Below are 22083 nucleotides of genomic sequence, written 5' to 3'. Positions count from 1 at the left end.
TGAATATGGTCATCTTAACTTACATAATTCTGAAAAGGGGGGCGGAGCCAGGGGAGGAGGTTCCTGTCCTATTTACATACACATCCTAACAATCTTAACCCTATTTGAAGATGAGATACAGTGTATAGTTTGTTTTACATGCATGGATTCCGTTGCATCGCTCCGGCCTTTGTTCTGCTGCTGTACAATGCAGGTACAGTATGACTAAGCAGCTACCCTGCACCTCAACACGCGTGAGGTGTCTTCTAGTGCAGAATGGGGCAGCCTCCCTAACACAAACAAACGCACACGCACACACTCGCACGGTGAGGCTACATGGGAAAGGCCTGACGGGCTAACAAACCACCAACACAAAGTAGATAACCTCTGTACAGGAATCGGTATGGAAGGAATGTTAGCAAACAATGTGACACTCCGCTATGCTGGTCTGTTCCCAGTGCTCATTAGGACGAGGTACAATCGTAAAATGGCAACTACTTTGCTCACTGGGAAACACTCCCCTATGATCCGCCACGCGCTCCGACGACTCACTACAAGACGTGCAGATCATATGACACAAGACGCACGAAGCACCCGTGAAGGACAAAAGGACACTGAAGCATGGGTGAGCAGCAGCTGGAATACAGAAGGAGGAGACGGGGAGATGGGGGGGGGGGGCAGTTGCTTCCCAGTGTTTTTGTTGGTATTTCGGTCCAAACAATGTAAAGTCACAGTCACATAATGTATTCTGAAATAGAAGACGGTGAGACCACAGGACTTGTGCTTCTGAAGAGAAGATATTGGAGAACTGCTTCTTCTTTTGCATTGAGGCGCAGGCTTGCTTCGGGGTTGAAGGTCACAGGGATGCAGGCGTCGGTCCACGGTGTGCAAGCTCCTTGAAAAGGACGAGCAATCGCTAAGTACACGCTAGATGTTGAAGTGAAAAAGTGTGTCTGGTCTCTTATCTGTCTTTGTTCTGTCTATTTCACACCTTATTGTCAAATGCAATAAGACGAATCAGAAACGGATGGATGGATGTTTGATGTTGTCTAAAGCCACGGCAACAGAGAAACGCACTGACTATCTATTGGATTATCCTTGGGTGCTTGTACAGAATTAATGCCACAGTTTGTGAACTGTGTGCAAACGGGTCAGAATTATTTGTTCAAGCATTCATTTCTTGCAACAGTAAGAAGCGGACATGGTTTCACAGTCCCATTGATCATCTCTGTCACATGGAATAAGAAGGATTCATCTCAACAGCGAGTGTCTTTCTCTACATCCCAACACTTTCCTTTCGAAACTAATATGAAGGGGTTTGCATTATGTAATTAGAATTCAATATTTGCACACGTAATCTACAATTGAGTCACGTGTTCCTGTTAATTAAATACTTTGTGTAGGCAGATTTTTTGAATAATCAGAACAGTTAATCAGTAATTATTTGAAGGTGACTTTCTGAAAGGAGTTGGCTCTAATGCAGAGCAGGACATGTCTCTCTTCACCTACATGACGCAGATTGAAGAAGGATGTTTGAAGCTGGCATATGAAATTATTCCTGACGCATTCCCCTGTGGCTGCACCCCTACACACAATCACACACGTGCACATAAAGTATGCCACCTTGAGAGGTGACAATCCGCACAGGAGTAGCGATGTTCCTCCACAGAGCCGCAGCCATGCAGGCAAAGGTTGGGACCCGATATCAGCCACGGCAGGTACGAGTGTGGCCTGATTGAGCTGCACGGAGGAACTAGAGGAAAGACGAAAACGAGCCCAAAGCCGGGCGGGGAAGGAATCTCGGGCTCTCAAGTTTTTAACAGATGCTCCTCTTCTCTGCTGAAGTTTCCTCTTGAAAAGGTCTCTTGGTTTGGGGGGGGGGGGGGGGGGGGGGGGGGGGGGGCGGCGACTGCTGCTTAACAAGACGTATGTCACAAAGAGACGCGCACAGTTGTTCCACACGCACACACACACACACACACACACACACACACACACACACACACACACACACACACACACACACTGTACTTGTGATGGACTGCTCTACACGTAGTGCTGGAGAAGTAAACAAGGAGGCAAGGTCTCTTCTGCAGCGTGGCCCCGAGAGGCTGCAAGGCCAGATGTCCGTCCTACGTATGAGGCCTGGGGTCTTATGTCCTTGTGCTGTCACGGTAAGTCACACAAACCCCCCCACACCTCCCCCCCCGCCCCGCTCCTCCCCTCCCGATTATTGTGCTGCCACTGTCACGTCACCCACCGGCCAAACGCCCAAGCCCCTGCCCCCGCCCCCCCCCTCCGTGAGCGCACACGCCGCAGGCAGGGCTCCAGCCTCGGGTGGGGACAGAGGGCCCACACTAGCGACTGCTGTTCTTTATGGCTTCCTTCGCAGCTACAATCAGAGGCGTCAGGCTGGACAGAGGCTTCGCCAGCTTCAGGAAGGAATGCTGCAGGACGACAGAGAGGATTTACAAAAGAAAAATGGTTGCGTGCATCATTTATTATCGGAAATGGTTTTTGTGCGCTTTGCTGACATCTGCAGGGCATGAAAGAGCGTGTCCGTGCTTGTAGGTCCATCGAGGTTCTAGATTGGGTTTTACCTGGAGCAGCTCCTTGGCAGAGCCTCTGCGGTCCACGTCCATCTCCAGGCAGCGGTTGAGGAAGTCTCTGAACACAGATGACAGCCTCTCTGGGTTCTGCAGCTCTGGAGTCCCGTTGGTGGCGATCAGGTACAGCGCCTAAAAGGACAACGTTAAAGAGACCGTCGCATGAGGTTCAAGCAGAAATAGAGATATTTAAACCCCATCTTACATGAGGACAAAGGAGCTGGTTTTGCGTCTCACCCTTAGTGGATTCTCATTCAGGTAGGGCGGTTCTCCCTCTACCATCTCTATTGCCATGATCCCCAGAGACCAGATATCCACTTTTGGGCCGTAGGCCTTGCGGGTCACCACCTCGGGCGCCATCCAGTAGGGCGTTCCCACCATCGTGCTGCGCTTGTTCTGCTCGGGAGTTATCTGGGCACAGAAGCCGAAGTCGGCTGCAGAGGGGGCGAGCGAAGCAGCGGTGAGTGTTCTGGTCTTGGTTTGCATTTTTGTCACCTCAATCACATTAAAGAGACAGTTTCACTTGGAACTCACCCCATGTGTAATTAAAGTAATCTTTCATCTGTCACGGTGCCATCAAACACCTTTCTCTCTCAGAAACAGGGCTTTTCACTTCAATTCTACCACATTAAAGCAAAGGGGTTTGAACTAAAATATGTGAAGACTTACTAAGCTTGACGGATCCGTCCATGCCCAAGAGGATGTTGTCACTTTTTATGTCTCTATGGATCACCTGGTTGGAGTGTAGGAAGTCCAGGGCTTGAAGACACTGAAGACAAAGGGGGAGAAAAAAAGCTTTTGGATAATCCTTTTTTCTTGGCAGCGTGAAGTGCTCACAATTCTGTTAAAATGTTTGCCTGTGCCCACTAAATGCCAAAAGGAGCTCTAATTAATCGGAGGTATTGCTGATGTGCAAAGTCGGCTTCTTGCCTCTCTGCAGACTGCAGCGATCTGGCCCTCGTCCATGCAGGTCTCCGTCACTACGTCTGTCAGCGAGCCTCCGGCCAAATACTCCATCACCACCCACAGCTCGTCTCCCACTAAGTAACTGAAACAAGCCACAAAGAAAAACACAGTTTTAGCCCGACACGCATTTCATACTGGGGGTTTTATGTTGAGTCGTCGCTTTGACGAGTTAACGATCTAGGCGAGCTGGTTGACACAAAAGGACAAAATGAGACCAGAACTTCCCGAAGAAGAGTATTTAGGCAGCATCTGTACAACGTAGAACCCCTGATGCAGAGTCAATTACAACACACGGCGGCTGCTCGACCGTGTGACTTCCAGCTGTGAACAGCAGCAGAAAGACCAGCGTAATGAAATCCGAGCTGAGGGGAGCAGATGCTAAAGATTTGAAAGAACGTTTGAGACCGTGTGCTCAAATTAATTTCTGACAGTAGGTGGCAATCATGCACCAAATGATGGATGCTGAACACCATTAAGAAGCAAGACGAGGAAGAAGAAAGGGGAACACGGAAGAAGGCTCAGGGGATCCTTGAATGTCAATAATGGTAACAACATGTACTGAACTTGAGTTCGGACCCCAAATCAGTTACTAGTAGCAAATCAAACACATTTGAAACTGTCTCTTAAATAACTGTGTACATTGCCTGTTAATGGTCTTTTTATAGGGTGTCATGAAACCATTATGGGTTTGTATGATTTGATGCTTTTCTCTATTTTTTAAAACAATAAATGTAATTATTTATGTTGGACAGCAAGCAATCTGAAGCAGTATAAACCTAAATGGGGCGCGACCTCAGGTTTGTATCCACGGTGTTAAATATGACCCTGCGTGGGGGAATCCTGACCTGTCCAGGTAGTTCACAATATTGGAGTTTTTGTTTTCCCTCATCACCAGGATCTCATTGATGATCAGCTCTTTTTTGGGCTGCTGCTGCAGGTTCATTTGCTTGATGGCCACCTGAGGAAACGGACGAGGAATTCATGGCTGAGCTCAAGGAAAAGCCTCAATAGTAAAGTTTTTTAAAAAAAGATTAGAAAAGCACCGTTGATTGTGATTGACGGACATCAGAACCTGACTCACCTCTTGGCCGGTTGCTATGTCGATGGCGGTGTACACAGTGCCGGACGCTCTGGTGAAACACACGATGAAAATCACAGTTATCTTAAGAAATGATAATAAATGAGTATCATTTTTTCTTAAATAATGTCAAGTCCAAAACAATCCCAAAAGAGACTTATAGAGGACACTTAAGATCAGGTCCAAGTTGTATGCATCAGTTTTACTGCAGTCAGATCAGATATAATTAAACTTAAAGGGCTAAACAGTACATAATAGTAATAGTCTACACCTGCTGACAGTCCTGTGTGGCTCTTCATCCATAAACTGAATGAAACAGCGATGCAAAGCGAGATCTTTATGATTAGGAATGGCAATCAGAAATGTTCTCCTTATTTGGAACGGCTGTTCATGACACTAAAAAACCTTCCACTGTGGGTTTAGTCTTTCCGCTTTCTCTTTCCGTCAGCTACACCTGCGTACTGTCGGAGTAACGACGTGCAGTTCCTGCTACTAAAAGGAGTAAATGGTCATCTGCTGTTTAAGGGAGGATCTTCCTGATCAGGTATGGAGAAAGTAAGAACATCAGAGCAGATACGATCAACGACTTTCTGTGTCTAAAACCAGAAAGACAAGGAGGCAGAGAGAGCGAGGATACAGTTTTCATTTCCTCCCTGCTTATTTCTCTCACAGTCCTTCGGCCTGACCCCCCCCACACTCCGCCTCTGGCTCACTAAAGCGGAGACTGACCGCTCCATAAATTGCTCCGTTTGAGTAACCGCGACGACTTGTTTATGATCCGCGGATGAACTTACCCTTGTCCTATTTTCTCGAAGCGCGTGTACTTCTTTTTGGGATCCCCCACGCTCACAATACTCCCTGAGTCAGAGGGAAAGCAGATTTGTGATGATTGAGGCTCACGGCTTCATAAAAGAGCTTTCACATAAATACACAAACTTTTCAGATTTCTTCTACTTCAGACATACGCTGCCTCGTAGTGCAGGACATGAATCTGTACTTTGCAGTGCATGCTGGTAGTTCGGGGCTTGTTATGTTACAGAGAAAAGGAGCCCTGTTCGCTCGCACATTGCTCCTAAATGCCCAGAATCTGTGCATTTGAAGTAATTTAATCGGGCCATCCGAGTCACTGCAGAAGGAGATACTTTTCACAGTCTACAACATTTGAACTCCTGAACCCCCGTGGCTCACGAAATGTCTCAAGAGGAACGTACTGAGTCTCTCCAGAATTTCCTCATCCGTCATTTTGGACTTCTTCCTCTGGCGGTCAGTGTGGCGGTACATGGTGTCGGACGTGTTGTCCGGCTGGACCTGCGACTCCGGCGGTGTCACCACCTCTTTCGCGGGGGCCGGCAGCTTTGGCTCCAGGACAGAGCGCGTGTAGATCTGCGGCCGGACGTCAGAGTCAAAGACATGCGGGGGGGGGGGGGGGGGGGAGGGGGGGTGTTGCGCGTTCACTCATTTCGGGCTGCCACAAACTCACGGATTTGGTGTGCTCCGGCCGAGGCGCGATGACCGGGGGCAGCTCGTCGTCGTCGTCCTCTTCTTCCTCCTCCTCCTCCTCCTCCTCCTCTTCCTCCTCCTCCTCCTCCTCGTCTTCTTCTTCGGACACAGGCGGAGCGATCGGGGGCTCTGACGATGCCGTTTTGGCGCCCTGGGGGACGGAGATGGAGGTTAGTCCGGGTGCCTGTGCCATGTGGGAGCATGGAATGAAAAGAGCAGATCTTTGCATTTATCTATTAAAAATACACACAAACCGCAAAACCCAAATAAACCAGAAACGGCGTTTGACGTTGTAATAGAACATACAGGCTGCGTTGACGGTGAATTCATTTTTTGGATTGTATCAACCATATAACATTGGATCAACAATTTAAATCAAAAGAGTGGAAATAAATTGCATATCATAACAACACAAGCAAAATACAGTCAATCCATTGTGATACATCTGCCAGTTGGTATAAAAAAACAAATGCGAATGGGGTTAAATTGTTCGGAGCATTTGCGTTAATAGTGAAGGGTGTTATTGAGCGCTACAGAGTCGAGCAATAACAGAGCGAGGTGTCACCCAGTGCAGTTAATCTCAGGAGTTTCACATTTACAAGGGGGCGGGTCGGGTGTTCCATGAGCCAAAGATGAGAATGAAAGTTAAAGCAGCAATATGCTGCATTTAACTGTTGCAGTAACGTGCGATACGGTGATGAAGAGCAGACATCCTCTCGATACCTTTTAACGAGGGGGATTAATAAGCCTCGGGCATATTTATTATGCCTGATGCTCAGCCTTGATTCTCTCCATCCAGAAAAAAAAAAAAAACTCGCCTCGCTAGCCTTGGATCATCTTCCTCTTACGGAGTGGAAACATTTCGTCCATTTCCAGTCTCGTCATGCATAAATGAAGCAGTGCGGCTTAGTTCTGGTGATTAAAGGGTTTGGCTGAAGGAAAGTCCCGGTCCTTCAGTCAGACACACTGGGCCTCTGACCCGCTCCGAGGAGAGCCGGGCCAAGACTGCAGTGCAGCAATCAGTGTCTAACTGTAAGCAGTGCCATGTGTGCTATTTCTTTCGGGACCTTTTTTTTTTTTTTTCAGGGAGCCATGCGGTAATGTCTACAATGGTGATGAAGTCATATTATTGGCGATTGTAAAGAATGTGAGCTCATACATGCAGTTTGACCGCCATCGCAACCCTCTGCGGCATGCGTCGCTGCCCCGCCATTTCAGACACGGCCTATTTGAAACAAGATAAGAGGCGCTCTTGTGGAAGATAACACACACATCAGTAACATCCCCAAAAAAAAGTCATATATGCCCCCATTAAAGTTGAATACAGAGAGTGATGATGCGTCTGAAATCAGATATTTATTCGCGTTTTTAGTCAAAATTAGGAGATCCAATTTAGCTTTCGAAGCCAATGCAGAGATATATTATGTGAAAAGTAATATGGAGGAGTTACCTTGTCAAATAATGCGCTGCAGGTTCTAAGGCTGACAGGAGGCCCAGAGGACAGCAGTCGGTTCTGAATGTGGAGGTTGAAAATGGATTTACTCAAAACAAACCCACACAACATTTAAGAGGGCAGGGGGAGGGAGGGGGGGGGGGGAGTCAAGGGGGCAAGGGTTACGCCGCTGAGGGACGCACCGTAAATTGTCCTGCTGGGCCCCACCGCGAGGAGGGGACAAGCTGGGGACAAGAATGTGGACCGTCCTCGAACATATTTTCAGGTTTCTTAATATTTAATTATAAATATTTTAATCAGGGATTATTTGATCTCTTCTTCCGCTTTCGGTTCATGATCCAATTCCCGCTGACATGTTAAGGATGCAACGCTTTAGGTGTCCCAGATACTACAACAGTACCCCAACATACAGGCAGGTGTGTCACAATTAAGGATTAGTTATCCTTTCCACTTTATTTGTTCAAAAAGGTTTTCAGCAGTCATTTTGTTTTAAAGCAACTAGCTAACTGTTAATCAAACATGATAATTATTTCACTGTTAATAAAGAGAAACCTGGCTCTGATTGGACAAATGCGATTTGTATATCATACTATTAAACATTTATGAGCATCATAATTATGAATGTGTTATAAAAAAACATTGCTTCATACCCTTGCATTCGTTATTGACTTGATCAGTTGATTTCTGATTAACCGTTTATGTGAGGATCAAAATGACGTTTTGGGATGATTCCAACATTATTACGTTGTTACTACTCGGCTGCCTACACAGACAAGATGTCACGTATCGCGTGAGCGCCACTGAACTGCGAGGTACCGACAACGCCGGTCCCTCCGGGTTTCTGTGAAGTTACACAGAAACCGACCGCGTGCAGCAAACAAACGGTCAGTCTCGCATCACGACGTTCTGGTTTGAGGCACAGGTGAACAAAAATGAGTCATTTCTGCACCTGATCTAACAAGTTATTTGTCTCGTTGAATCCATCATGAGAGAAGAAACCTGCAGGACGCACGTCGACTGCAGCATGCTGTAAGAAGAGAAGCAGGTCGCTGGAGGAAAACCACACACCCCCCTCTCAAATATTTACCTGCATTGCAGGTTAGGAGAAGTTTTAAGTTTTAAGAATAATGGGGGAGCATCAGGTAGCTCATCTTGGCTTACTGTTACTGCCTTAAAGGAGAAAGTTGGTATATTAGCGGCGCTCCCGTAGCTCTGCTTGCCTGAGACAGAGAGGAACTGAAGTCCGTGCTGAGTCACCTCTGCAGGCCGGGGACCTCTGCGACGGTCCAAACGGCCTCTGAGACTAACCGCCGCGCCCTTCGCTGGCAAAGAGCTCTCTAGAGCAACAGCCCTGCATTAAGTGATCCCGTGGTAGGGGGGGGGGGGGGGGGGGGGGGCGAGATCCCTCTGAACAGACCCGGTCTTCGACTTCTCCAACAGGCCGGGGGGATTCAAAGCATAGATTAGACTCTGGTCAAAGCCCGGAATGAGGTCACCACAGCGGGAGTCCTCCCAGATGAAGTTGAGCCTCCAGTGAAGCTTGTCTATCGGTATTTGAAAATCTGGTTGATTCGGTGCATTAGAGCCGCACATTGAGGACAGTAAGCCTCCAGAGGGGAGCACGCGCACATTTCACCCATTAGAGGCAGAACGTGAGCGTGATGAAGAGCCGTTGACTCAAGTGGGGGAGAGTCACCGTGGTTTGAGGTCCCAAGGCGATGAAATAAAGCCGTTTCCACTTACCTGCTTTTTTGCTTTTTAAACATTATTTCTATATCTGAGAGATCTTCTAATAAAATATGACAAACTATGCATGGCAAAACGCCAGAGATGGGGTTGGTCTGTCCTCGTTTTACTTAACTTTAATAACCAGACCGTGTAGTGAGGTCAATATAAGCAGTGTAGCAATAAAGCCTCTAATGAAGCGGACAGACGAGCCACTTCCATCAGACTGAGTAATGTTTTATTCTCACGCTTCATTTCAAATTCAGCATTAAAAAGTAAGTGGTATTAACTGAGGAAAACTTTTCTTGTCAGTTGCTAACTGTGTAGTTGTTTTTGCATCATTAATAATGCTTCATTTAGGTTTAAGCAACCCAACCAAGACCAACAAGAAGATGTTTAGACATTGAAAGAACTCACCAGAGTGTTTGCTGCTATGTACCCATGCGCCGACTTGTCTGAAACAGAAAGAAACATTGTTTCAATCTTTGGTTCGATCCATGGTAAATGTTTAATATGTGTTATACCGGCGGGTGTTGTTTCATTCCATCACAGGTCTGACGTTGTTTACCTCCCGAGGTGAAGCTCATGTATTTCTGGTTGTTGACGGTCTCTTTGGAGTCGTAGAACTTCAGGACGTCCAGGACGGCCTGCGGGTTCTTCTTCTGCTCCAGCTTGGTGATGTTGGAGGTCTGTAGAAGCCGTGCCCATTGCTCCGGGATGCCCTGCACGAATAGACACAGGTCTGATGTTCGAGTTTTGTCCTTTGTTCTTACGCAAAAGAAAGGTGTTAGACAGACATTGGAATAACTGAAATAAATGACAGAACCTGTGCAAAGGGAATTCAACTGAGAAGAGAAAAGAGAAAGCAAATACTGTGTCATGGTATTATATATCTAGGCTTGTTTAGGAACGAAATGTCAGCCGCAGGGAGGAACTGCAGCTAAAAGACACACTGCAGGATTGCAGTGCAGGTTTCACCTGAGAGGGGAGGTATAGCGATTGTTATTCAAGTCACTTGTGTTACCAACTTTATGCGAAGGAGGGAAGATATTCAGTCGACTCCGTCTCCTCGGAGGATCATTTTAGAAGCACATCGGTCCGTATTATCAGAGAGAAAGAGAAGCTCACCGTGAATTCTCCTGTTACGGCGTCGAAGCCGACATGAATGGTGTGTTCAAAGTCTGAAGGTAGAGATATCTCAGGACGTTCCTTCTCCTTCTTCTTGTTCGCTGCAGGAGACAAACGGGAAGATCGAAGGCTGATTTCTAGTATTTCTACACACACACACACACACACACACACACACACACACACACACACAGGTGAAATACATGAACCAATGTGGGCGGGTGGGAACACTCACTCTTGTCTCCCCCGGGGAAGATGGAGCGCAGGCGGACTTTCTTGTTCTTCTCGTCGGGAGCCATTGGAAGCGGTTTGGAGGCGTGATTCAGCGATGAAGAGTCTCGGGAACTACTGTTCATTCTCAAGGGGGGGGCTGGTGGTTTCTCTTCAATATCAACACTATCAGACATCTTTATCAGCACTCACAATGTCCTATGAGAGAGAGGAGAGGGGCGGGGGAGGTCAGCATTAAAGATGATCGTGACAACCTTGAGTTGTGACTAATAGTCCTACTTTGAAATCGCATATATTTCATATTTAATATAACCTGTGATGCTAGTTGTGCATGTTTCTGTTTGGGTTTTTACGGTGTGGGTTCATGTCCAGTTTTATTTTGTAGTTTCTCAAGTCTCTGGGTTAACTTCACTTCCTGCCCTGGTGCGTTTTCCCCTGTGAGTGTGATTTTCTGCCCCTGATTGTTTCCTGCTGTGACCTGGTTTAAATACACCGGGGAGGTGCAGGTGATTGGACACAGCAGGAAACAAGAGACACGGCAGACAATCAAGCTCAGAGGGGAAAACAGGGCAGGAAGAGAAGTTAAGACACGGGCACGAGAAAAATAAAAAATAAAACCGGACATAAACCCACAGCGTGACTATACGCCATCGTGGTAGTTTTTATTGTCTGCCTTTGGGTCCACTTTCTTTTGTCTATCCTAACACAAATAACAATATAGTACATAATATAGTACTGGTGAACTCTTTGTTTCACGTTATTTGGGGAGTTTTTCCTGTGCCGATGGAGGGTTTCGGGGCAGAGGATGTTGTATGTGTACAGACTGTAAAGCCCTCTGAGGCAAATTTGTAATTTGCGATTCTGGGCTATACAAAATAAAATGACTTGACTTGACTATTCTTTTCCTGCATAACTTGAATAAAATAGTTTGACACTTTACCAATATTCATGTATGCAGTATTTCCTTTCTTTGGTTTCTGAAGCAGCAGAAGTGGGGTACTAGGAATGTGACAAAGCCATTTTCAAGGTGCGCTGGATGCATTCAGTCAGATCAAACGCTTACAGAAGACTCGGTTACAGTTTGGATATATCGTATCTTTAGAGCTTCGGCCTACTTTAGCATTGTAACATGAGGAATCCTGTTACAGCGACACCGTCTCATGCTTTTGTACAGCAGATTCCGATATTACTCAGAGTTGCTTTTTGAATGGATGGTTGTTTCGGGTCAGATTCTTTCAGAGTCACCAGGAATTGATTCTAAGAGAATCCGGCAAGAGTGAACGCTTCCATCACTCTCATCTTCCATCTAGCCATCCCACTACGATCTTAAACTCCCCTCCTTGACTCACCCCGAGGCCTCACCCGTCATGTGATGTGCAGCACGACCGTCCCAGCAGAAAGCCGGTCATCCAGCCCCCTCACCCCCCTTAGTGAAGACCTACATATTAAACAAAGGCCGATGTTCGGCTCTTACACAGAGCTCACTGCCTCTGACAAAACACACATGTGGCCTTTACAATTTTTATGCAACCATCTTCCTGGACGGGACGCTGTCTGGATGGTTATAGACTACATTCCCCAAAATGAGGAGGAAAGTAGAGGAATATTGATTATAACAAGCAGTTATTTAATCAGTCAGGTAACATCATTGCATCTTTCCTTTCCTTTGAGACGCATTTGTCTTTTGCAGTTTAGACAGGACAACCAGAACATATTATATTAATATAATAAGGCCACATGTCAGAACAAATTAACCCCTCCACTTATTAGCCACTGGATGACTAGTTTATGTAAACACGGTTTATACAGTTATTTCCCCCCTCAGATTTATGCTTTAAGAATTTAGATAAAACCCACTGTTCATGCAGTCCAACAGACGGTGGACACATGTTATACAGTAAACAAGAGATTACATCTATTGTATCTGTGACCTCAGACAGGGTCACGAGAAGGGGACTCACTCAAGGGGACGGATTGGCTGATAAAAGTTACACAAACGAGTTTTAACTAACCAGACAGCTGATGAGAAACCCGACTATCCTGATATGCTCTTACGTGGAAAGATCGTTTCTCTGGGGGTTTTCCCTGGGAGAGATGCTGGCGGTTACTTTCGTTTTTGGGTGACTTACAAACAAGAGAAGGTCAGAAAACTGGTTCTATTAGGTTGGCAGTTAGGCGTGTCGCTAATACACCGAACGCAGCCAAACGCTGCAGTTTATAAAGCAATGTCACAATGTTGACGGGGAGCCACCCGTCACATGACAAACAAGCCCAAATGTAAAGGTTAAAACAATCCTAGGCTACAGCGTAAATATATATATATATATATATATATATATATATATATATATATATATATATATATATATCCCTAACCCTGCTGCTGTGACTGATCCTTCTCTTAATCTATTAACATAATCTTTTGAACACAGTCTTTCCAAATACAGTATGTCATACAGCTGTTAGTTAAATTCAATAACGTGGACATAAGACCTAAATACAGCAACTAGGATCTACTCCATCAGGTCACTACGCAGTCAGCAAATACAGAGGAAAACATAAAAACATCTGCAACAACAAGCAATAAGGCTCATTTAAACCTAAAAATGTATCATTTTGCGAGGTTTATCGGGTGAGTGTTGGTGCAGCACAATATGATCATTTCGGACACGGCCGCCATCGCAGAGCAGCGTGGATGAATTACGTGGCGTCCCACTGGGGTCACGTCTGTATCCGGCGGCTGCAGCAGGATTCAGCCGGAAGCCGACCAGCAAGCAAGCGATTTCATAGGTCGCACAAACCCAGGCGGTGAGCGCGCCGTCCCCCTGAAAAAATCAAGCAGCACGCACACACACACACACACAGGCTTGTCCCTCAACGTTACAAATAAAGCGAGGCTCAACTGGTAGGAAGCAAAGGTCACTGAGGAGGACGAGCTCGGTCAAACATGCAGGCCGTGACACCCAAAACCCGCTAATTTGTCGGAAATTGAGGCCGGTGCTCGTGTTGCTCAGGTAGGCTGTGACGTTTTGACACCAGTTGACCGGATTAATTGAAGAGTGCCCCCCGCCCCCCCCAAAAAAAGGCACTCATCGAACGTCCACCTGCTCGGCGCGGATATTACCGGGGATGTTTGCACATTTCTCTCCCATAAAATATTAATCCATCCATGAAGAGCAGACATTTTCTCTGCTCTTTCAAACATTAATGCCGAATTTGAACGGCTAACGCAGGGCGAGGCTCTAATCTTGAGCCCAGTGATGGGCGGGGGGGGGCAGGGGGGGGGTCCATAAGCCCGGCTCTCCGTGCCCCTGATTAGGACTCACGCTCTCTGTTTGACTTAGCTTCAGCTTTTGGCTGTGCGTCTTTGAAGGATGCTGATTACTTGGACGGGACGGACAGCTAGAGGACATTCAAAGGCTAAGGGGGGGCGGGAGGATAGCTGCAGTTAACCATTGTTATCCCCTTCATCTCCGAGCTCACAGTACTTGTACACTACGGTCCTCTGCTTAGGAGAGAGGCGTCCCATTCTCCTGCCTGCGAGAGGAAAAAGTACGACGAGACCGAACCTCCACATAACGCACGGATGTCAACACACACACACACACGCACACACACTCCTCTGTCACATGGTTGGCCTGCCAAGGTCAAAATGTAACACACAAAAGTTCACTCCAACATCAAAAATCCATATTACTGTTGTCTCCTTTCAGAAATAATGACCCAGTTACTTCAAAAATAATCCAGTTGAGCAGGTCCGCCTCTTCACTTCATTTCGCACGGACAACAACTATGAGACACAATGTCTGACTTCTCCTCAGATACTAGAACAATAGCTTCAGTCCGCCGTGAATCTCATTCCAGACTCCTTCCTGTCCAGAACTCCCCCGCTGCAGAGGCTCGTGAGCATGTTGTCATTTAATATTTAGTTTGGGTGAAACCGCCCTTGTGCGGCTCTCACAGCCACACACACGCGTGTGTGTGTGTGTGTGTGTGTGTGTGTGTGTGTGTGTGTGTGTGTGTGTGTGTGTGTGTGCGTGTGCACAGACTAATGTGCACTTCAACGACCTCTCATGTTAGTTTTCTCATTTTCATCTGATTCTTTCCATCACCGCGTCAAGATGTAATCGGCTGCGTGCACTCTTGCTTTTTGCAGAATGTGAACTGGATTAATGTGAAACTGAAACTGAAACTGTTGATCAGTGCAGCGGACAGAACCTCATGCGCGTCGTGTTTGAGCAGCTTAGAGAAAAGTTATGGATAAAAGCGCTTTGTTGTGCGGCAATTTATTTGGTCAGGTGCGAAGCGTCGATGGAGACAAACCGCCAGTCGTTTTTTTTTTTTTTAGGCGGCCAGCTTGGCCGGGATTATCCCGACTAAATGAATTGTGCTTTAAAATATGGTTGCTCATTCTGTCAAGTAGGCAAACGCTTTTAAAAGCTTAGCGAGCCTTATTTACACTGCTAGTTGTCTGTTTTCAGAGATTATTCTTCCCTGATAAATACCTGATTATATTCACAGCACATTTCTGTAACTGAGGCAGCAAACGAGGATCTAGAAACATCAAGTGTTTTTCATCAATGTTTTACTCTTTTACTTGTGAATTTGCAGGCATTCAGTTCCACATGAAAGACAAGATAGATCCTTTATATCAACAGCCTGGACATTTTTGTTTTACGGCGTACTGCCTTTATTTGGCAGTTGGTCGTGAGACAGCGAGATAATTCAGCAGTAGACATTACAGTGATGCATCGTGTGTCTCAGGTGACCGATAACATTAACCGCTATTGCAGTTCAGTTGAAACTGCGTCGAACGATTTTGGAATTCCAACCAACCTTCCGAGTTACGCCCCATGAAACCATGAACGGAAGCGCCACTCGGACAGATTCGCCGCGTGCAAACTGACACTTTGACGGCCGGCCATCACCGTCAGCATCTACGAACTTCCCAAAAAAAAAAAGGCACAGACAAGTGTTATTCCTTGAACTTGAAGAAGCAATAAGGACAAGCCGACTGCGTTTGGCGTCATGTGATCACAAACCCGTCTCGGCTCCTCCACCGCAATTAGTCTTGCTTCCTACTCCAAAAGAGAGGATTGAAAAGTTACTCCTCGTATTTCGCGCTTTAAGGGCTACAAAAGGTGTGTTGTTGTTGTTGTTGTTGTTGATTTTTGCATTAGTGTGTCATGGGTGGCCATGCTTGAGTGCCAGCTGGAGGCTGAGGGTGGATTCCCTCCTGCACGGCACAGATGGTGCGCCGGCTCTAAGTCCCGTTGAACGGGTTAAAAAGCACATCGGAAGAGAACACGGCAGAAGAAAAGCAAGCGATGTGTACAAGCGCGCACGTATGAAGGCGCACTCTGTCTCACGTCCCACCCCCCCCCTTCTCACACAGCCCCCCCCATGGTAAAGTTCCAGCCGGTGTGTCGCCTCTACAACCAGAGGCCGTCGCACCTGCACGCAGCCGAGGGGAGGAAACTGAATCCGGGAGCCGGGAGCCGGGGGCCAGAGTGCGGCTGCCTGCGCCGGGTGTGCGTTTCGTTTGTTTCAGACAGATGAGCGGTTCCCTTTCCACCCGGGGTTAGGATTTGTCTGATCGCGTAGTCATGGCAACGGCGTGGCTGGAATTGTGCACCGAAAAAGCCGTGCCTGGATTTTTCTCAAATTCAGTCATTGGGCTTCAATTTGTGAGCGCGCTTGTTTGACGCCAAAGACTTGGCCCCCGGCCGCATTAACACTTGCAAAGTGCAATGCAAAGGAAAGGCTCCCCGACGGCCTTGTGTAGATATTGTGCAGCAGGGGCCGCGTGCAGAGCTCTCTAGACCCCCCTCCCACCCTCCCCTGACCCCGGTTCCTCCTCTGCAACATTTCATCCTTCTCTTCAGTCCCCGTTGCATCACCTCGCTGGTTTGTGTTTGATGTGTCAGAAACGGTGTAAGTCACAGAAGGACCGTCTCTGTCACTAAGGGCACTGAGGGACACAAAAAGACACACACACACACACACACATATAACCTCATTCTAAGTAGCAACAGACATCAAGTGGGGAGATTACGGGAGGAGCTGTGTCAATGTGTCAGTGTGTGAGCGTTTCCTCTCTCTCTCTCTCTCCCTCCCTGTCTCTCTCCATCCATCTCTCACACTTACCCCCCCTCCCCTCCCCTTTCCAAGACAAAATGGCCAGATGGCTTCCAATCCTACATGCTAATCCACAACACACAGACTGCAGCTCCGACACACCTTCCACGAGAACACGGCTCGGCTTTAGACGGCGCGACGGCCTTTAAAAAAAAACGCACCACACGGGGCCCAAACTACACGTCCACAAACCGCCCCCAACACCGACCGGACCGCACGACGGCGGCACGACTCATTCGGACCTCGACAGATGGAGGCCCGCTGGTACGCGCCGCGCGTCCAGCTATCGCGTTTCAGGAAGCCCAGTTGGCCGGCTGCGAGCCAAGTGCAGGTTCTGTGTCGGCTGCCTTTGTCGGCCGAGGTGAGGTAAGAGAAGCCGCGTGTGTTGGGTTACACCAGCCGCTGGAAAACGAGGGGAAGCCTGGAGCAACACGCCAAAGGCCGTGCAGACACACGGGCAGATGTGTGGGGGTGGAAAAAATGAATGGTTTGTCAATAAAGTTTGGGTCTATGGTAGTGTTAAATAAAAAGGTGCAGGAAATGGATGATCGGTGGCGGCGACACGGGTCCCGGGGAGATGATAATATCAAGAAACAAACAGGACAATGAAACATCCACAACATTTATCCAATAATAGATAAGATAATGAAGTCCTGGTAGCTAGCATTGCACAAGATATTATTTTTCATTATTCATGCTAAATGTTTGTTTATTTATTACAGTGGCATGCAGGAATACTTTTGCAGAATAACTCCACATTGGGATTAAGTTAATAGTTTTCTCTTTTTTGCCCCCTTCAATCCTGAAAAGTATTTCACAAAATAAAACTTTTCACAAGTATCACATCGGTACCAAAATTGAGGCATTGATTCGCCTTTTTCAAATACATGCGCTATTAATAAGCTGTATGCACATACGCTATGTGGAAGGGATCATGCGTTAATGTGTCGGCTTGACGTAAACATTGCTTTCTTAACTTTTTAAAACTAAATCCAATAAACAACAAAAATGTACTGTAATTATAATTCAATGAAATAATTGTGTAATTGCAACAGATACACAATTCAGCTTTGTGAGTCGGTCTGATCTCATCATCGGTGCATCTCTGATAATCATTTTTTTAAGTTAATCCCCGGGGTTAGTTGTGAAAACAGCCGAGCCGCCATAAGCTTCGTTTTCGGCCTCCACGATTCCTGTTTGCACTCCAAACAGTCAGCTTCAGGGAGCAGCTTTCCCTGGTACTTTTTATATCGCAGAGCGCACATGCAGATTCTTTGCAAATATAACATTTTCATGCCGGTGCCTGTGACACTGGCGGCCACCTACGCCGACAAAGGCCCCTGTGAGTACTTTGGCCCTACCCGGAACCCGCCGACGCAAAACACGGCCATTAGCCGCCCATTTGCCTGCAACACACGCGTGCAGATAAAGCTGTGATGGATGCACGCGCGATGCTTGTGGCACGTGTAGCGCGCTGAGACAACCAGAGAGGCACACAAACACCCTAACAGCATAACGCATCACCTCCGTATTAGATTACTACTGAAGGGGGGGGGGGGGGGGGGGGGTTGTACTGGCACTAAATATTGTACCCACACAATCCCCAATCGTACTGCAAAGAAATAATAGATTCTCAAATGAGGTTATTTAACGACAAAGGAGGGGGCCTGGTGTTTTGGGCTTGGGGGGGGGGCGCTCGATATTTCCATACAAAAAGAGAGGTGTGGGGAGAGGGGGGAGGGGGGGGACACAATCCACAAACTCTTGATGGAACGCGGGGAAATGAGCGCGGTCACGGCGTCGGGACGGATGGATTAGTGATGAATGGAGGGCCGAGGATGACATCGGTATCAATACACACAGAGGGAGCAGCACCTTCGGCATCCCATCCCCCAATTCCCCTCTGCGCTCCCCTCGCACCCCCCCCTCCCCTCCCCTCCCCTCCATCACTGCTGTGACTCTCTCTCTCGCATCCCTCGTTCACGACAACAGGTCCCCCGTCAGGCCCGAGGATGACTGCGCCCTCCTCGGATATGAACGCGTGAGCTCTGCAGCCACGAAGCTGAGTGAGCAGAAGTGACGGGGTGTGAGGGGGGAGGGGGGCGAGGGAGGGGGGGGCGCACATCCTCCTCCGAATAGCCGATCACCTCCCTCCCTCCCTCCACCTCCACCGATGGCTGTGGAAGAATCTGAGGCAGAGTAGCTCAGCTTTCATAGGACCGGCCCCAGCCCCCACTCCGCTCCCCAAATGAAGTCAGGTGACCAGATGTTGTATATCTCCCTGTGACTACGGCGGCCATGAAACTGCCACACACACACACACACACGCACGCACACACACACACACACACACACACACACGTCCATGTAAAAGCGAGAGCGAGATCTCTGAATGACCGAAATGGAAATAAGACATTTCTTCATGAAACCCTCCCTAGACAGCACATAGGTGAGGCCGTGCAGAGATAACAAAAGCGTGTAACCATTCACCCCCTCCTCCTCCTCCTCCTCCTCCTCCTCCTCCACCACCACCACCACCACCACCACCACCCAATCCACAGCCCTGATCCATCCGTTAGCCTGGGGACCAGAAATAGCATCGCTTCTTTTTTGTTCCAGCGTTGCCACTGCAGCTGCTGCATTTCTCCAGGCGCACGCACGCACGCACGCACGCAGGCAGGCAGGCGGGCACGCGCACAAAAGGCCGGTACAAGCGCCACCATTGATTCCAACACCTCCCCATCAATAGGGATGCTATTTCCGAGGCACAAGGGAGTGTATACAGAGTTGATGTGCTGCAGTGTGTGTGTGTGTGGGGGGGGGGGGGGGGGGGGGGGCGTATATCTATATATGATCACACACGTCTCGAGCCCTTCTGATGCAGGCATCCATTTCCATATCTCTGCTGCTCTACTGCTGATGGAACAGCTGCCTTCCTAGCAGGGCAGGATGAACAGTGGAAGGAAAGGGGGGAAAAAAGGGGGGGGCTACAAAGCACCCCTACATACACAGCCTCCCCCTCCTCCTCCCCCCCACCCCCTCCTCTATTGCCATACATAAGAGAGGGTATTACCTGAAATATGTCTTCACATTCTGTTGCTCCGTGTTTCGCCGTTGAGCCCGGAGCTCTGGTGGATTCATCGTCAACCGCGCCGTCCTAGTGACAGTTTAAAGGCAGGACTGCCATTCTCTTGTCAGACCAGTTCCTGACCCTAAAACAAGAGAAGCGAGCTCGTTCGGCAGGCTGGATGCTTCACTGGCTGCTCACTGTTCCCTAGCCCGTGATGTCATCCACCCGGCTCCGCTCATTGGCTGAAGGGCTGAATATTAATGAGGGAGGCGGTTTAGGGGGCGGAGGCAGGCAGCGGGCAGACGCGGTTGGTTTTGTGTTTGACAGAAGAAACCTGCTCTGCGAGGAGGAGAGGAGGGAGGGATGGTAAATGTATTTTCTATCTTAACTATTTTTAAAGGGGAACGGGTAAAACTTGATATATTACCTGCAAAGGGTTGTGGTAGATTCATAGATATATGCTCTAAAAGTTTGGAAGAAAACAACAAGCACATTGTAAAACAAAAATATAATCAAAGGTGATAACTCGCTGCAAAATGGTTCAGTTGAACAAGCATAATACAACTAATATATAAAACCAAAATATATTTCATTTTAAGTGATCTTTGTCCTGAAATAAATAGATGTAATAAACAAAACAAAAACTGTTTATTTTACAGGTGGTGGTATATTTAAGAAAGTCCCTCTAGGGCTATCTCCCTGTTTACATGTTTGAGCCTTTAGCTCATGACATGACAAGTTTCCCTGTGAATGAATGCCTGGTGCTCAACACTGAAATATTGATCAGAGGATTTTCGATTGATAAAAGGTCATCTATATCATATCACGGTGTTAGTATTCACGCTCTGTGCACCAGAGTGAATAATAGATCAGGTGTCTGTTGAAATACAGTCTGCATTCTCGTTCACAACTGTAGTTCTTATTTTTATAATAAAAATATTAGATAATACCAAATTAAAAAAAATATATTCTGACCATTTATGGCCAGAATGCTTTTCTGGCCATAAATGGCTAGCTAATTTATTCAAAGCATAAATGTGACTGGGTTCATGAGCAGGCGGAGACGACAACCCAAAACCTCCCTGCATTTGCCCTAATTTGCCTATGATGTCATCTTTTTCGTCTATCTCACCTGTGATTGGCTGAGTGGCACAGCATCTGCTCAGTCTCATGGAAAGTGCTTCTAGCCCAAGGTGGAGGCCTATCTGAGGCTCTGTGAATCATGGCTGGTTGTCCTGACAACCCCTGTAATGTCGACTCCTTGTCAGAGAGTAATATGGCTGTTCTGTGACAGCGTTTCCTCAAATGGAGAACCTGATAATAACGAGATGATAATGTTCACTGTGATCCTTTGGCCGCATCAGAAGGTGGCTTTTTTTTAAATTGCAATTGCAAGAAAATAGCTTAAAAATGATCCATCTCAGAAATAGTAACATGTAGTATATTTTGGAAATAGTCATGATACTTTCTTAACTCTTTGGGATTTTAAACATAGAAGAAAGTAAAAAAATCAACCTCAATCTGAGACAACACAACTATGACAAAGCATTTAAATAAAGATACCTCACTTGGATGATGTTGACCTCTCAGTTAAATACTACAGAGATCTATTTTTTGTTATATTTTTCAATTCGGCAGCAACCACTAATTTATTCATTGTCCGTGCTGATGACTTTCGTAAATGTGACTGTAATGATGGATATTCACAGTGGGGTCATCTCAGCCGGCATTTGGCTGATGCGTAAATACCGTGAAGTGGTCAGCTTCCATCACGGACCCAAACGCATGGACTCCCTCAAACATCAGAGCATTTCAGGGTCACCATCAACGACATTCACAGGTCATGGGATTAAAAATGCATAATGTGAACTGTGTCAACGGTCAGTGTTTCATCAATTCAAGTTTTTTTCTAATTCTCAAATAAGTGTTTTGTTGGGTTTTTTTGCAACACAGTGAATGTCATGGTACAATGAGTTATAAAGGACTGCTATTAGCCTCCGTCAGCCAATCAGGGTCGACTCTGATCAGAATCCGGCCCCGGCTTAACAAAGAAGTAATACACACACACACAACCACCAAATTGTGCTCAAGTTCTTCTCTAACCTTTCATTTGGTAATTCAAAGAGATTTAATAGATGAAATTAGTAACGGATTATGTCTTCCACCTGGGTTAACACGCTGAGTCCCCTCCAGGAGACAACCTGGAGTT

At 47.1% G+C, this 22083-nt stretch overlaps 1 protein-coding gene across 6 annotated transcripts; it reads right to left on the bottom strand.

The window, feature by feature from the left end:
• Positions 1-797: 797 nt before the first annotated feature.
• LOC120822004 (serine/threonine-protein kinase PAK 3) lies at positions 798-20102 on the bottom strand. Of its 6 annotated transcripts, none has more exons than XM_078106768.1 (17): positions 19878-20101; positions 10671-10864; positions 10436-10536; positions 9876-10029; positions 9725-9762; positions 7580-7642; positions 7289-7354; positions 6110-6313; positions 5841-6012; positions 5424-5487; positions 4633-4681; positions 4397-4509; positions 3516-3633; positions 3255-3354; positions 2823-3019; positions 2580-2717; positions 798-2426 (listed from the first exon to the last, which is right to left on the bottom strand). In XM_078106768.1, exons 2-17 carry the CDS (start codon positions 10840-10842, stop codon positions 2337-2339), a joined length of 1839 nt encoding a protein of 612 aa, XP_077962894.1. In that variant the 5' UTR covers positions 10843-10864; positions 19878-20101; the 3' UTR covers positions 798-2336. The 6 variants fall into 6 exon arrangements, with proteins under 6 accessions (XP_077962894.1, XP_040037166.2, XP_040037168.2 ...); XM_040181232.2 differs by having other exon boundaries at positions 6110-6280; XM_040181234.2 differs by lacking the exon at positions 7289-7354 and having other exon boundaries at positions 6110-6280; positions 19878-20102.
• Between the last annotated feature and the right edge of the window lie 1981 nt (positions 20103-22083).

Source organism: Gasterosteus aculeatus, chromosome 7 (assembly GCF_964276395.1).
Source record: "Gasterosteus aculeatus chromosome 7, fGasAcu3.hap1.1, whole genome shotgun sequence".
NCBI classification, from domain to species: Eukaryota; Metazoa; Chordata; class Actinopteri; order Perciformes; family Gasterosteidae; genus Gasterosteus; species Gasterosteus aculeatus.
Note: the sequence above shows the minus strand (reverse complement) of the source record. Positions and strands in the feature narration are given on the sequence as shown.